The following is a 15,577-nucleotide window of genomic DNA, read 5'->3' as shown; positions in this document are numbered from 1 at the left end:
TTTTTTTTTTTTTTTTGTTCTTCCTTCTCCGACACGCCCCTCTCTGTCTTTCTCCCCCAGACATGAGCTCATAACGCCTTATATCTCTCATTCTTTGTGTGTCGCGTTGATGACATCAGTCTCAAGGAGTGTTACTGTGGAAACCAAAATAGTGCAGCACAGGGATGTCACTAATTGCATGACTAAGTGTGTGCACGTCAGAGTGTGTTTATGATGGATGTCGGGCACCGTGTTGCAAATAATTAAAAACATGACAAAAACTGAAATATGTCCATTTTTTTACATTTTTTAAATTATTATTCTTTCACTCTCACACATGCTCTCAGAAAACGTGTCAGAATCAGCGTGTTATGAGCAACTAAAGTTGCCAGCCAGCCAAGGCAACATTTTTTTTTGCTGCCCTCGCACACGCCAGATTCTACATATTTTGTCTTCTCGGCTGTCAACAGACTGCACAGTCCTAGACATAAACAACTTTGCACGGCGAGCAGGCTGAGAGACGGTGCGGCCTGGTCCGCTGACTCACACAGTGTTGACACACACTTCTCCGTCTCTTCTGCGACACTACTTTCTGAAATTTCTCTGTCGCCTGTGGGATGAATTTCTCATGTGTGCGGGCATGGCATGTCTTTTATCAGCATACTTTGTTCTCTCTGGCATTCCTCGTTCTGTGCGTCTCTGAACCCAACAGGGAGCCCGACAGCAAGAGAAAAATGGAGAACAATAAAGAGAGACAGAGATGGGGACAGAAAGTGCTGCCGTGTGATTATGAGATTTTTTTTTTTTTTTCACAGCTTTTATATCATCAGTCTAACTCAAGCTGAGGAACCCTTATGAGTTGCACAAAAAAACATCAAGCTGAAGATTTCAAATGATCTGTTCATGGCCAAGAGCTTGGGATTTTCTTCACAAAGCAGTTCATTAAGAAGAGTATTGTCACTCTGAAACTTTACTAAATGTTCTGTAACCATAATGGAACAATTATTTATTCTTTATTCCTCTAACGAAGGTGCAGGTTTCATACATTTGGAAATTATTCCTGCCTTTTTTATCCCCCTGTTCCCTTCCCTGGCAGCTCCTGCTGTAAACTCGTCATCTGCAGACATCAGAGGCAGACGCCGAGTGTGAGGTATAACTGCTGTGAAAAGCACCCAGCTCGGGAAGTCTGACTATTTTCTAACTCGGAAAGAAATTTCCCTCATTTTCAAATCTTTTCGAGAGCTGCTGCATATCAGATGGGTATTCTTCATTTAACTTCTGAAAAAAATAAAGGGATAGACTCAGCAATCAGATTGAGGATGGTGGTCCATATTGACTTTGGGATGCTCTACTGTGTCCATAAAATAAAACATAAATGCTGCATCTCTTAACGCTTTGCAATATTATACGATAAAGTGATTGTCTATGGCTGCCCGAATGCCATGTGATCCTTTTCAGCGTCAATGAAACTACAAGCATTTTAATATTTCTGTGTGTTCTTCAGAATGACTGCCTTCAAAGGGTGTCACTCAAATGCGTTTCATGTTTTCAGTAAAGGAGAAGCATCCTGTTGCTTTGAATATGGCACCACCTGTCAGGGCAATGATGAATTGCAGTCACAAATGGAGAAAACTGATTCTTATCATACAGAGGAGCTGAAACAGTCATTCCCCAGAACAGACGACGGCCGAAATTGTTTTGGATTGTTTGTACCGTCACATAAACAGTCGACGACATAAACAAATAAAAGCCTGGATTGCCTAATTCCAACCACTTGTTCAGTTTTAATGGTCAACATAAAAACGAGCAGGGCATCCGAAAATCATCTTTACGTTTTAGGCGAAAGTCTCTGCACTTAGACAAAAATGCTTCACTGCTCGACGTCGAGGTTTGTCCCTTTCTCAGCAGTTTGACTTTTACAGTTAGAGCTCCGACCGTCTTATGAGCTTTAATTGAAGTTCAGAAAATGCTCCAGCAACCCTGAAAGCCACTGGCTTCTGATGCCATTAAGCATATAGGCAATCAGACGACACCACAAACAATCAAGCTGTTTCATCTTCCCCCATCTCTCCCTGAGACAATTACCTCCAATTTCACTTCAATAACATTCTCCCTTCTCCGTCAGTAAACAATCAAATCACTCCATTGTTGAGGGTAATTGGATCCTTTTAAATCAAATCAGCCGTTATGGCCATGATGAAGCATGGCCTGCGCTGCAGCGGCTGGTGACATGAGGGAATGCAGCGCAGGAATACATTACTGTCTCTGCCCCTCAGGTAAAGATAGCTATATTGGAAGAGCTGTGTAATACAGGTTTATTAGGCTGTGCAGTGATCAGCACAAGGCTCGTCTCTGTCCTTGAGGACGTGTTCCACTTGTAGCTCGCGTTCCAGAAACAAAGACGGCGGATGTAGTAGGAAGGCTGACGTGCACGTTACGCTTTGTGTGATGCAGCTTTAAGACACGTTAATTTGTCAAATCTCATAAAAAAGAAACGTTGACGTAAACACGTCCCTCGCTTTTTATCTCTCATAAAGTGTACTGATACCACCGCAAGCTTCGGCATACTTTATGTGGAGTTTTTTTTTTTTTTTGCAAGATGGCAACCCTGCCCCTGAATTTGGGTTTCTATCTTAATCTTAATAATAAATGTGCTTTGACCTAAACTGGTCCGTTGCATCTCTGAATGTATGTTTAGGTTTAATGTAGTTGTGGTACAGCGAGCTGAATGTTTGCCCCAGCCTCAAGACGTTTGCAGCACTCAACAGGTTTTCCTTGAAACTCCTCAGCTTACCTTACCTTGCAGTCCCACAGCATGCACCTGCTGCCACCATGTTTCACCTCTGAGTTTGTGTGAAGGCTTTGGTACAGCATTTGTAAATTAACTTGTCACTTTTGAAGACCGCAGACTAATAGGACTGAACGGTGTACAACCCTGCTGATCTTTCTGGTGCGTTTTCTTGCGTTGATGTTGGCGTTTGATTGCAAATGTTCTCCATCCCATAGATTCTCAACTGTGGTTGTCAGAGCCCACACTACGTGTTTCAAGTATTTCCCTTGACTAAAGGTGTGTATCTAAAGGACTGGGCAATTAACCGGCTTAGGGAACACTTGATGGCATGCTGAGGAGGTAATGCAATCATTTGAATCAGGTGTGCTATAGGACAGAGACGGATTTAAGACAAGACGGTGAGCCCTGAGGACCAGGATTAAGAAACCCTGCTCTTGCAAACTTCTGAACCCTTCACAGAACAGCTGCAATTGCACTGAGTATAAATAAATAGCATGGATTATTGGGAGAAATCTGAAGCCAGATGGTGGCCATGTTTTGAAGATTTTCCTTCCACTTTGCAATCGTGTCGCTTTGTCAGTCTTTCACTGATAGAGTACACTGATTTTTTTTGGGGGGGGGGGGTGGAGGAGGGAGGGGGTTGTAATGTGGCATAATGCGGAAAAAGTTCATAAATGCCTTCGCAAGGGACTATCATGTTTTAAGCGTAGCGGCCTTTGAGGAGACTGTGATGGGAACATCAAAAGCTTGAGCTTGGAATTTGCTGAATCTTAAACTAATTTTGGGGAAAGCACATCAACTACTTCTCATTTAGCTTAATCTATTATTCATCAATAAACATCTTACACTCTCTGAAATTATCCTGTGTACATGTAGGAAAGTGTCAGATTGTAATGGCTAATAGGATCTTTGCTTTGCTTTTTATTTTTTACCTTTTATGTATATTTACATACTCTAATAGGATATCTCTTCTGTTGAATTGTCAACTAAAAACGGAGGCAGCGAAAACTATAGAGTTGTGTGTATGTAAAGATTTTTTTTGGATCATTCAGGTGACGTGTGCTTGGGAGTCAAACTTTCTCTAATGTCTTTTTTTTTTAGTTTTTTTTTATATGAAAACATTTGGGAAATTTTAAAAGAACTTTCCATCTGATTCTGCAAGTACCGAGGCAATTCATCTTCCATTCGTCTCTAAGCTTATGCTAATGTCAGCACTGGTTAAATCCTGCCCTTTATTCCAAAGCTTCCTATTCATCTTCTGTCCTCTCTCATGGGTGACCAATACTCTGCTGCATCCTTCTTGCTCCCCGTCCTTATTATTCTCTCCTTTCTGAGCTTGGTCCCCCAAGGAAAAAAGATGTGATGATGTTGTGACGACTGAAAGGCATCCGCACAGAGGCGGCTGTGTACCCCACACACCGCACGCCGAATATGCTGGTGGCAGCTTATCAGCACGTTTTGTTGATAAGCAAAAGGAAAAAATATATATATTTATGGCTCTTTTAATTTCTCAAGCCTCCGCTGCGTATCAGGTGTTGCTGTTATTACCTGCAGTCAGTCGGTTGATAAATTAGTCGCTTCATCGGTCAGTCAGAGGAGCAAGTGATCCATCAGTCCGTCAGTAAATTAGCAAGTCGCTAAATCATCCGTACCCTTAATCAGTAAATAATTCGGTCCTTCACTCAGGAATTTGTCAGATCTTCAAATAAGTTAAGTAAATTAACCGTTCTTCAGTTGGTAAATCAGCCAGGAAATTATTCACTTGACTCAAGTCACTCACATAATGAGTCATCCTCCAAGGGTTCAGCTTAACTTTGTATTCAAAGCCAAAAGACAATGGCTGCTTAACCTCTGCCGAGCCTGCCAACCTCTGATAACACTCGGCCAATTAGCTCGCAACTTTTATCCTTACAGATGGACTTTTTCAGAGTGTGTACGTGAGTGTGCATTAGATTTCCCCGTGCATCAATGCGTGTCCATGTTTAAAGCATCAGCATATGCTCCTGTGTTTGACTTCCAAGCTTGAAAGGATGCACTCGAGTCACAGGGTTGTGCGATTTAGCTTTTCAGTGGGGAGAACGAAGCAACGTTTCAGACGCCACCAGATAGAGAAAAGAGGAACGTTTTGAGAGAAAAGGGGGAAAAAATGTCTTGCTTCAAAGAACAAATTGTAATATTGTAAGGATATTTTATTCCTGCTTTTACCCTCTGTAATTCTTTTATGAACTCAAAGTTAGCGGCAGAATATCGGTCAGCGGATACAAAGTGGCCATTAAAAAGGCAAATCGTACTTTTGTTCTGGGCTGTGAAAATGAGTAACTTAAAAGGTGTTATTTTACAACCAGTAAAAGAAACACTCAGTGAAAACCAAAAGTGTGGCGCCGTACAGTGCAAACCAAAAGCCTTTCGTTATAAAATAATTTTGGCTTCGGTCTTCTCTGTCTCGAAAAAGGATGCAAAAGATTGTGTGAGAAGAGAAAGCAATAGAATCCCTGCTTCGTTTTCCTATGTTTTAAATTAATTTTGATGTAATTTAGAGATGGACTTAATAGTTATCAGGGTTAACTTAATAGTTTGTTGTTCTTTAAACAGTAAACCTGACGCATAATCATTTTTTGGCTTCCTATTTTCGTATGGAAGTTGATATCAACAACATTTGGTTGCTGTCTGTGGTGAGGCAGTGGCTGTCGGGTTGTCAATAATCTAATTTGGAATGAATATACATGCTTATTTCGCTGCAATTAGTACATTTCTGTGAGCATAAAAAAAACTAAATATCTAAATGTGACATTCTTAATAACTAAAGCAGTTTACTCAGATATATGCCAGTTTTCAGAGTGGATTTGTGGGAAGTTGTTGTTTTTAGTTATTATTTCAGCCCAGAGATTAAACTATTCTCAGTTTAAGAGAAGAAGCAAATGCCAGAAAGAGCACAGAGGGCAGAGATGCCCTTCTGATAACAAATGGATCCAATGAAGACCAGTAGTTTAGTTGAAGCACATCTGCGCTATAGATGAAAAGCGGATACTCACAGTATCTGCTGCCTCAGAGACGCCATGGGAGGCCCTGAGGTTTGAAGTAAACATCTTGGCAACCATCATTTTCACTTAGCGTTTTATTTTATTTTATATTTTTTTTATTAAAATAGATGTTGGATTCTTAAATTTGTAAGTCCAATAAAAATAAAAAAATAAAAACTTATTGAGCACTGCACTCGACAGTTTCTTGCTGCTTGTTATTTCTGCATAGGAGACGAGCATCAACAGCACAGCAGCCCATGGGCTAACCCACGCTGTTTACAAAGAGGCAGAAGTTACTGCCTGCCACATCTTGTGCTTTTTCAACTCACAGTGCCTTTTTTTTTTTTTATTGTTTCTGCTTAGCAGAGTCGGGTAAAGCTGTTTATGCACTTAGCACAAATGGATAAAACGTTGACCTTTCCTAGAAAAAGTGCTGGCTTATTTGGAGTGTTTTTGAATGCTGCTGAACTAGCGTGAAGTGAGAAAAGGAAATGAACATAATTTCTTGGAAAGCGCATCCTCTGAGCTGGAGTTCGGCATGTTATCTGCCTCATTTCTCATATCTGATTTTGATTGTAAAATGATGACAAAGTGACATTTAAACCATCATATTAATATATGTCCAGCAACCAAAAAAATTTGCATATTTGATTAGTATATTTGTTTAAGTTTTTTACATTTGATTCGGCTGAGACCACTGGCCTCGGCTTGGCTCCACTTTCTGCATCTATTGGAAATGCGCGGAACATTTTCATTTGCGGCTATACTTCGGCTGTGGCTGTTCAACATTCACCGCCAAGTCCAAAATGATTGTTCTTTACCTGAAACTTGACCTGTGGGCTTCGCTCCTGAAAGCACAAGACGATTCAAGTGTAATTGACAGATTTTATGATGGTTGGGACATCTCTTCCCCCCACTAGGCTGCCTCTCATGTTTGATTCATTTCTACATTGCTCCTTAGTCAGCACAATCACACATTTCATCAGTTCAGTTTCCCCACTGTCTTCTGTTCTCGCTACCGATTCGCTGTGATCTCTCTGGCCCCTTCGCCTCAGTCCTCTCTGCCTCCTAATCTCATGGGAAACTCCTCAGCATGACTGAGACAACTTAGGAAATCACTCACTCGCTACCTGACTCCGAATGAGCCTTATTAGTTTCATAGTGACAGTGATGGACCCCTTTCATCCTAATTAAACCAGTTTTTTTTTTTCTTTTCATAAAAAAACACATCTATTTTGAATTGAATGTGTGACAGTAATTTGCTTATTTGTAAGCCAGGTTGAACAATATTTTAGGGATGTTAGTAGTGGCATGAGGTTAATTGTTCTTGCTCTTCTCTTCTTTTTTTTTTTTTTTCTCCACAAAAATTAGGAAAGTATGCCATGAGAGATTTGATCCATCGGCTACCGGGCAGTAGTAGCAGCAGCAACAATAACACCACCAGCATTGGAACGTCGGGCAATACAGGCACTCCCAGCAAGGCCATGTCAGACGATACGGTAACTGCCATATGCTGCGCACTACATGAAGTGATAACCAAGAACATGGAGAATGCAAAAGCTCTACGCGACTCTGGCGGGATTGAAAAACTCATCGGCATCGCCCGCAGCAAAGGAGACAAGTAAGTAGGTCGTGGTCAAGAATAGTTTTGTCTGCGACTGTGAAATAACTGACACTTGAAATGTCTCGCAGATCTCCATTGTCATTTCAAATCAGGAAACGCTAAATATTTAATGCGTCTTCGACATTAAACGTCTTCAAAGAAGGATTTTCTATTCCTGCCTTGTTTCCGAGAAGAAGTCTAATGTTAGCTGTTAAATAAATGATGGGGTATTTGATTAACATCATTTGCCTCCCAGAAAGCCTTTATTATTTGGTTAAGTTCTGAAGTGAAATGTTTAATCTACACAGGGTTACGATATTAAAGAGTTCATTTTGGCTATTAGACCTAGACCCACTGCATGCAGGAAGGTCTCAGTCCAATTCCTGGAGACTTTTTGATGTCCAGAGTTATTCAGCACAACTCTGAACACCATCTGAAGCTGGTGCTGAGTTGTGCGGCGGTAAAAGAAACCTTCTGTTTTGCAGTCTTGGCTGCAAAACTTTGCAGACCTTATTATGAACTCAACAATGCTGTTTTTATGCGGTCTTCAATTATGTGGCGTCCAAAGGTTTTACACTGTATTTCTTTTGCAAACTTTAGATATTTCGTGCATGTGTTTGCCTCTCCCCTTTGCATTAAAAGTAATTATGATGCAGTTGAATTGTCTTTATACTTAAGGATATAAGTTAAAGGCTCCTGTTGTAACCATTCCAACTTATAGATTAAACAAAGATTTTGTGACTGATTTTATTTTTTACACTTCTAATTTTTCACAGAGGAGACCATCGTTAAAGTAAGGATAGCTGAAATGTAGTCACAGATTATATTCATTTGCAGAATTAAATATTGTTGTCATCTAATTTGTTCAAACGAAATTAAATAAGAGCATTTTTAAAAGTGATTAAGATCTCACTTTGATGAAAATATTTATGTTTGAGCATGAGCAGCTGTTTTCGAAGTATAGTTTGTGTGGGGAAATAAAACGGAATGAAGCAGATGCAAAGTTGGTTACTGATGCATGGTGATGACCTCACTGATTTACTAATTGGTGGTCTGAACTCAGTGCAGGATGCCGTAAGTCAGGGGTCCCCAAACTTTTTCCTGTGAGGGCCACATAACGTTTTCCTTCTCTGGTGGGGGGTCGGAGTCAGTTTGTAAGAGAAAAAGTGTGACAATTGCAGGAGTACCTAAATATAAATATATATTGTTTTCCAGAAAGCAATCAAATAACCCTCTTTGGGTTCTTCACAGAATAAATCCAAGGATTATAGTCCGTATTTTCCGAACTATGAGCCGCACTGGACCATAAGCCACAACCCCAAAGTTGTTTTTTTTTTTTTTTTTAATCAGTAAACATACATCTAAGCCTCAGATATCTCTGCCGGTTTTCCACAACGATGCAACAGCAGCAGAGGGGGGCGGACACCCAAAATTTGAGTCATAACAGGTCAATTGAATATCACATGTATTATGGTTGAAAAAGAAAAAGTTGCCAAGATTAGATTTAACAGAACTGATAACGGTAGTTTCCGAACGGTAACTGTAACAGTAAAAGTGCTAATCCTTCGTGTTGCTACTAGCATGTGCTAAATCAGTGGTCCCCAACCTTTTTATTACCGCGGACCGGTCAAGACTTGGAAATTTTGTTGCGGCCCGGGGGAGAGGGGGAGCCGGAGGGGGGATGAACAGTCAGATAAGGCTTCTGCATGTTGGTGTTCCCACTAAATACTGAATATGCCCTATTTGGGTTGTCTTGGCCCTTTTACCGCAGCCTGTGGGGTTTTCCCTGACTGGGAACGAGAATACGACCTGCTGAATGTGACAGGTAGCCAATCAGAAAGCGCGGTGACGTCAGAACAGAGGGGAATCCCAAACAGCTGACATATGGCGCAACTGTGAGTCCGGTGGATATCGGAGATGATATGTGGAAATGTTTATTATTAAATCTAAAAGGTCATTATTGTTTATTCAGTTAACAATGTTAACTATGAAAAAACATATTCACCTCCAATTCATAGTGAAACAAATAGAGCGGCTGCTCCCGTCATCTTTTATCCACCGCCTTTTCTTTTTRTTACGTCTTTTATCTCTTAAAATGACTCCACAAACTATCACTATTGCTTCTACATCGTCATCCGTGTTTGGTTATTCTAAATTCCCGCTATGTTGGGGGTTTTACTGGATTATCCTCTGGAATCGGGATGTTCGTGACTGGAATCGGTTCGTGTTGCTCCTGGACACACGAACCGATCGAATCTTTTGTACTTTATCACCTCTGTGGTCACAGAGGTTTGGAGAATCGGCCGACAATTCTTAAATCTTTCTGACTCACAAGCTCAACTCCTCTCCTCTCGACCACTGCCCAAACGCTCTGACTCTGGTCGCTATGGTAACGTTTATATATCCCTTCAAAATAACAGAAGCGCCACAAAAACGAACATTTTACTTTCGTGAAAATTTTAACTCACGATAATGACTAACGGACCCCTGAGCTTGTTTCTCTGCAACGAGACGGTCATCAGGGAGTGATGAGAGATAATAACACCCCAAGTGTTGCTTATATGCACAGCCTGCTTGGTCTCTACGTGACAAAGCAGCTTGAAGCTTCATTGCCTCATTAGCAGCCGGTTACGCAGAGCTGCTTGTAATGTGAGACTCACCTACCGGTCCGGGATAAATCCATTCTCCTGTCTCTTCTCTGGGCCTTTTCCCCTTTGCAAAGAAACTTTCCAAAGACATCTGATCTGTTTCTTACTCATTTTGCTGCTTGTGGGCTCAATGTTGGCGCGCAAGTAACCAGACTTCCAATGATTCACTTCCTGCTAAAGAGCCCCCTGGTGGTTGAAGAAAAATCCACATATAAACGGCTTATAGTCCGGAAAATACGGTATATGAAAAAAAAAAAAATCTGAATATTCTCAGGTATTGTTCAGGGGGCCGGACCAAATGTGGAGGCGTGCCGGATCCGGCCCGCGGGCCGTAGTTTGGAGATCCCTGCCTTAGGTGCTGAACTTTTATTATTAATCGATTCATTTTCACCTGGTTTAATTCAATTTTTAACTACTTCCCTGCTGAACATGAACTAGCTCAACACAGTTTTTAAAAAAATTCAAAATAATTAATTAAATTACAATTAGGTCAGTCAACCTAACTGAATGGGGAGCCGACTTGGAAAATGTGTTTGTAGTAAATCAACCAGAGAACGTGTGTGATATTCCAGTTCTGAAACAATGGATGCAAAGTAACAATGGGTGACGTTATGTCGAAGCAAAGAAAAAACAAATATCAGGGAGAAGTGATAAAGTAAATGGAAGAATAGAGTCCTGACTTGAGTTATCTCGCTCACTTGTGGGACAGAGCTTTGCTTCATTTTACCCGGCGGGCGCAAAATGATTTTTATCATAGAAACAGATTAAACACAAAAGGCTCTACACCGACTCTGTCAATGAAGTTGCCTATTTATTTCCCTCACATTTCTTTGACTCTCATGTCCTCATTATTGTCTAGAAACACTAATCAAGAACTGTAGATAATGTTCCCTTAATAATCCTTCATTTGTCTGGATAAATGTTGCTCAGACAGGAGAAATAATTCTGCCACTAAAATATACAAAAGAGAGAAAAAAAAAATTAGAAAGCTCCCTAATGGTTGTCATCTTGGTTAACGACATATTTTGTGAAAATTTTAAAATGTAGCGTAAATTCTTGTAAGAGGAGCTCAGCGTATTGCACACTTCATCACACACCATGTCTCTCTCTGTGTGACCAGCGGGGAGCCTGGCCTTTATGCAGCCGTTATCTCTCATTCATAGCTGCACCTGTGTTCCCTGTGATCATTCATCTAAGAAAAACAAAACAGAGCAACAAGGAAGACCAAGCTAAAATAGACCTTCTTTACCACGGGAGACCAAGCAGGGCGTTCTGCCTTGCTGCTATAGCAACCAGCAGGTCAGGGGTTGCCATGACACCGAAGTGTTATCAGACTGAGGTCAAATGTTGATTTATTGTGGAGTGAGCGAGACTAAGTCTATTTAGGGAACTGTGCTCCGGGGTGCCATTACACAGAGAGATGAGGTGCTGACAGAAGCCTCCATAAATGCAAATTTCACAGCGAGAGTAGTTATCTGCTAATAATTCACACCTCTTCATTGTCTTATAGGCTCATAATTAAGCAGTACTACATAGCTGATTTACGCGATTACACACGGCAGAGTTTCCGGAAACACCGCCTACATTTAAATCAAATGTGGCTGTTGATCAGTTGCACAACATGGGCTGAAAAAGGACTGGGATATCATTGTGAGTGATTCAGAGGGTCGGGACAAATGACTGCTGAAACACGTCCCCGCCGTCTACAAAACATACAAAATATTTGTTCAGCCTGTAGCGTCAGCTTTCATTTCAAAAAACACGATTTGGCACATTGCAGGTCATTGTGGCTTTCAAAGATCATTTATCCACTAGAAATCCCTGAGGAAATAATAACATTAATGTTTCCATTAAATTAAATGACAGTGTTCGTTGTGATTTGGGAGACTTAAAACCATCAAGACACGTACGAATTTACACTGAAAACAATTGCTCCGATCTTCCAGTTTTGCAAATAAGTTATGGTCTCTTTATTTTCAAACGATCTAAATCGTTGTGTTTTCTTCGGGACAAAGAGAATTCCTGTCACTTCTGCCTGTTGTCAGTAGGCTGGGGCTCATAAAGTCACTTCGTAACGTTTCATCTGGGTGGCAAGGAGGAAACCATTAGCTTGGCAGACTGGGTCATTTTAAGCTCACACAAGAACTCTGCTTTTCCTCCGGAATAAAAAAGCAAAAATCATTCTCCTTTGAAGAGAGTAATAGTCTTCTTGAAGCCATTACAAATTTCACTGGTCTACACATGTCTTGTGCAGCTGGTAAGAATGGGAGACAAAGTAACTACACAGCTTCACAATAAATGGGGTCCTGTGGAAAATAACTCCGTATGTTTTTCTCAATCTCTTTCCAGACACTCAGCAAAAGTGGTAAAAGCGGCCTCTCAAGTCCTCAGCAGTATGTGGCAGTACAGAGACCTGCGCTCCCTCTACAAAAAGGTAGGTGTGTGTGGCGAACTGTGTGTGTCCTGCTTCATTTGTGGGTTCTGAATCACGCTGTGCCACTTTTGTTGTGTTAAAAATCTTTAGTTTCAATTTGAGGTGAGCGTGGGATATTGTTTTCTTGCCAGATTTAAATCTCAAATGACTTGCATCTCTTCCTGCCGTTCTACAGACATTTGTCTCATGACAAACAAATATCAAAAGCTAAGTCAGAACCACACCACAGATCTAGGTTGGCGGTGATGGCACTTCTGTGTAATGGATTTCTCGACAACATAATAATTAGGAAAAATTGTTATGTTTAGAAATCTGGCCTTGGAGCCTGATGGCTTTTCGCTAAAGCAGATGGCGAGGCCGACTTCTCTATAGAAACATGTTAATGAAGCTAATGAAATCCACATATCCGTCCTGCATTTCGTTGGACGGACAGCGAATTATTTGCTTTTCTAGGCTTTTCTATTCTTTGATGAATTTCTGCTTGATTTTGTTTTCTATTCAGGAACAATTTATTTGTAGTTAAACTGTGAAACTGTGCAATTATGAGTGACTGATGAGCTTTGATTTATGTATAAAATCTCAGCAACACATCATCAAAGAAGGTTTTATATAATCTGTTTGGGGCTTCAGAATTCAGCCAGAAAGGCCTAATAGGAAAACATAGCAATACATAGGAAATGGAGGCATGTCAAGTCAAATACAACTTCATTATTATTACTATTATTATTATCGCTGACTTTGAGCATCATAGGAAATTTATTTCATACTTAGTTGAGGAAATAATTTTGCATTTAAGCAAATGTGCTTGATGTTCTGATTGCCCGCCATGCTGTCTTAAAGCATTATTGTGAAACAGTGATGGGACACAGATGTTTACCTCCAATATGGTTCCTTGAAAGAAGGCCAAATTAGTTACGATTCCAACGAAATGTGTGCCATGTCTGGAAGCTCTGTGAACGAGAGGGAGCTTTCGATTTGCAAAGACGAGGGCTACTTAGGCTGAAGAGTAATATTCCAGGATAAAGATGAGATCAAGAAAGCTTTGTCTCATTAAAGTTTCGTCATGATATTAAAGTATCAACTTTTAACTATGTGGTTTAAGAAAATATTCCCAAAAATTCTGCCTACGATGAAACGAAAATAAACTTGTAATTTAGTCCAGAGTACATCAATGAAGTTCTCTTGTTTTTTTTTTCTCAAATTGTGGTAACTTCACTTGGGAAGGGATCAGCATTTATTTTATCTTTTGACATTCAAGTAGCAGATAGACATATTGAAGAAAGTCCTATTTTATGGATGCTCTACCGGAGTTGAATATATTACCTGCGATCCCAGCAGCTTCTCCTGAATAACAAGCATATCTTTACTTCCATACGTCGTCGAGACTTATTTTCATCATCATCAAAAAGCAGCACAAAACCCAACATAATAGCCAAAAATAGACTTATTTTTCCTGGGGCAAGACAGGCCGCGGTAAATGTAGAGGATCATGATTAGTCTGTTTTCAAAAGTTATTCAGCAACGGGACGTTTGCGTGTCCATGGTGATGTGTACATTTTGAATTGACTTTGATCTCCAAATATAACATCTTGCAAAGTGCTTCTGATTTACAGTAGTTAGAATATGGTAAAGTGGTAAAGGAAGGGAACTTAATGATTGTTAGAGCCATGTGCCAGAAGGCAAAATATACCAAACCTTTCCCAAGTAAAATTTGCAATGCTGAGCATGTTCACCTACTTGCTGACACTAAAAGCAGTGGGGTTATTAAAATGGGTTGCCTTTGGTATCATGTAGACAACTGGGAAAGATGAAGCCACACAGATATTGATGCAAGGTGCAAAAGGCTGCAGGTAAACTTCCTGCCTCAGCAGTTTGTAACCTGCATGTCCTGCTGCCACATTGTCATTTTGTACCAACCTATTTCCATTTTGTACCTGTAGACAAACTAGGTGTACTTCGCATTAAGTACTCTCTTGCTATTCAAGAATTTTTTGTGTATTGTTGAGAAATAGAATTTTAAAAAATTGTCAAATTTGACATCTAATTTAATTCTGCTGTTTATTATATTTGGTGAGCTTTTATACTCTACATGTTTTCCAACGTTTTGATGCTTTGATTCCTGTTGGTATCTCTCAAGTCAAATGAATTATGACAGATAATGGCCTTAAATCAATCTAAAACATCAACATTCAACCTTTAGATATTAATGAACTCAAAGAACCATATGATGGATACTTTATTATCAGTATAAATACATGAGATGAATACACTCATTCAGACAACACACCATTGCACTTATCCCATAATAATGCTGCGTGAGAACACCGACACGTGTGACATTAGAGATGCTTTCAGGAGATGAAAGAAATTCACTGTAAGGCATCAGCTGTCAAAGTACAAACAGGAATCGATACATTGCCGGTGTGAAACGTGGAAGACGGCTCCCTTTTGGATCTTAACAAGTCCCACGCAGCAAAAATATGTAAGAATTGACAAACAATTTAAAATGAGGAAAACTGTTTCTTTGGTTGTCATTCAAACACTTCGGCCAATGAAAAGTGTTTTTATTTGAAGTGTTCAACCAGCATTTACAGAGGCGCCATGATCAATCACTTCATGTTAATCTTTCGAGTCCATTGTGTTGTATTGCTCTTTTGTATTTTTTTTTTTTTAAATTATGCACACATATGCACTTACTCACACTAAATGCAGGCTCATTGTTATTTAGCCAATTACGCAGACTGAATGGTGCAAAAACTGCAAGCTAATGAATACAGCATGTAAGAGTAGTTCATAGAGAATGGCTCAGACTGTCGAAATGCAAGATAGGCTTATAAACCCATGCATTTCTGGTGCATGATTTAAATAGTTGCATGCTTAATTTTTTTTAGCAGAATCACATTATTGGAGTCCATGTGTCTTATGAGACACTTTTGTTTCTCTTCAGATCACAAGAGATGTTTATCTGCCTTTCAGCTTCACTAAAACTTCAACACTGTAATCACATAATTTTGAAGTACTATTTGACATATTAAGTGGGAAATGCATGTTCTTTGTACATGCATGTTTGAGCTGCATGTTTGCACGCTCAATTAATTTTAA

At 40.0% G+C, this 15,577-nt stretch overlaps 1 protein-coding gene across 1 annotated transcript in view; it reads left to right on the top strand.

The window, feature by feature from the left end:
* Positions 1-15,577, top strand: part of ctnnd2a (catenin (cadherin-associated protein), delta 2a) — a 159,219-nt gene that overhangs the window by 128,219 nt on the left and 15,423 nt on the right. Inside the window, exons 18-19 of the mRNA XM_017301924.1 lie at positions 7,162-7,411; positions 12,391-12,475. Coding sequence (XP_017157413.1) covers positions 7,162-7,411; positions 12,391-12,475 — 335 coding nt within the window. The remainder of the gene's footprint in view (positions 1-7,161; positions 7,412-12,390; positions 12,476-15,577) is intronic.

Source organism: Poecilia reticulata, linkage group LG20 (assembly GCF_000633615.1).
Source record: "Poecilia reticulata strain Guanapo linkage group LG20, Guppy_female_1.0+MT, whole genome shotgun sequence".
NCBI classification, from domain to species: Eukaryota; Metazoa; Chordata; class Actinopteri; order Cyprinodontiformes; family Poeciliidae; genus Poecilia; species Poecilia reticulata.
This window is presented reverse-complemented; position numbering and strand designations above follow the sequence as displayed.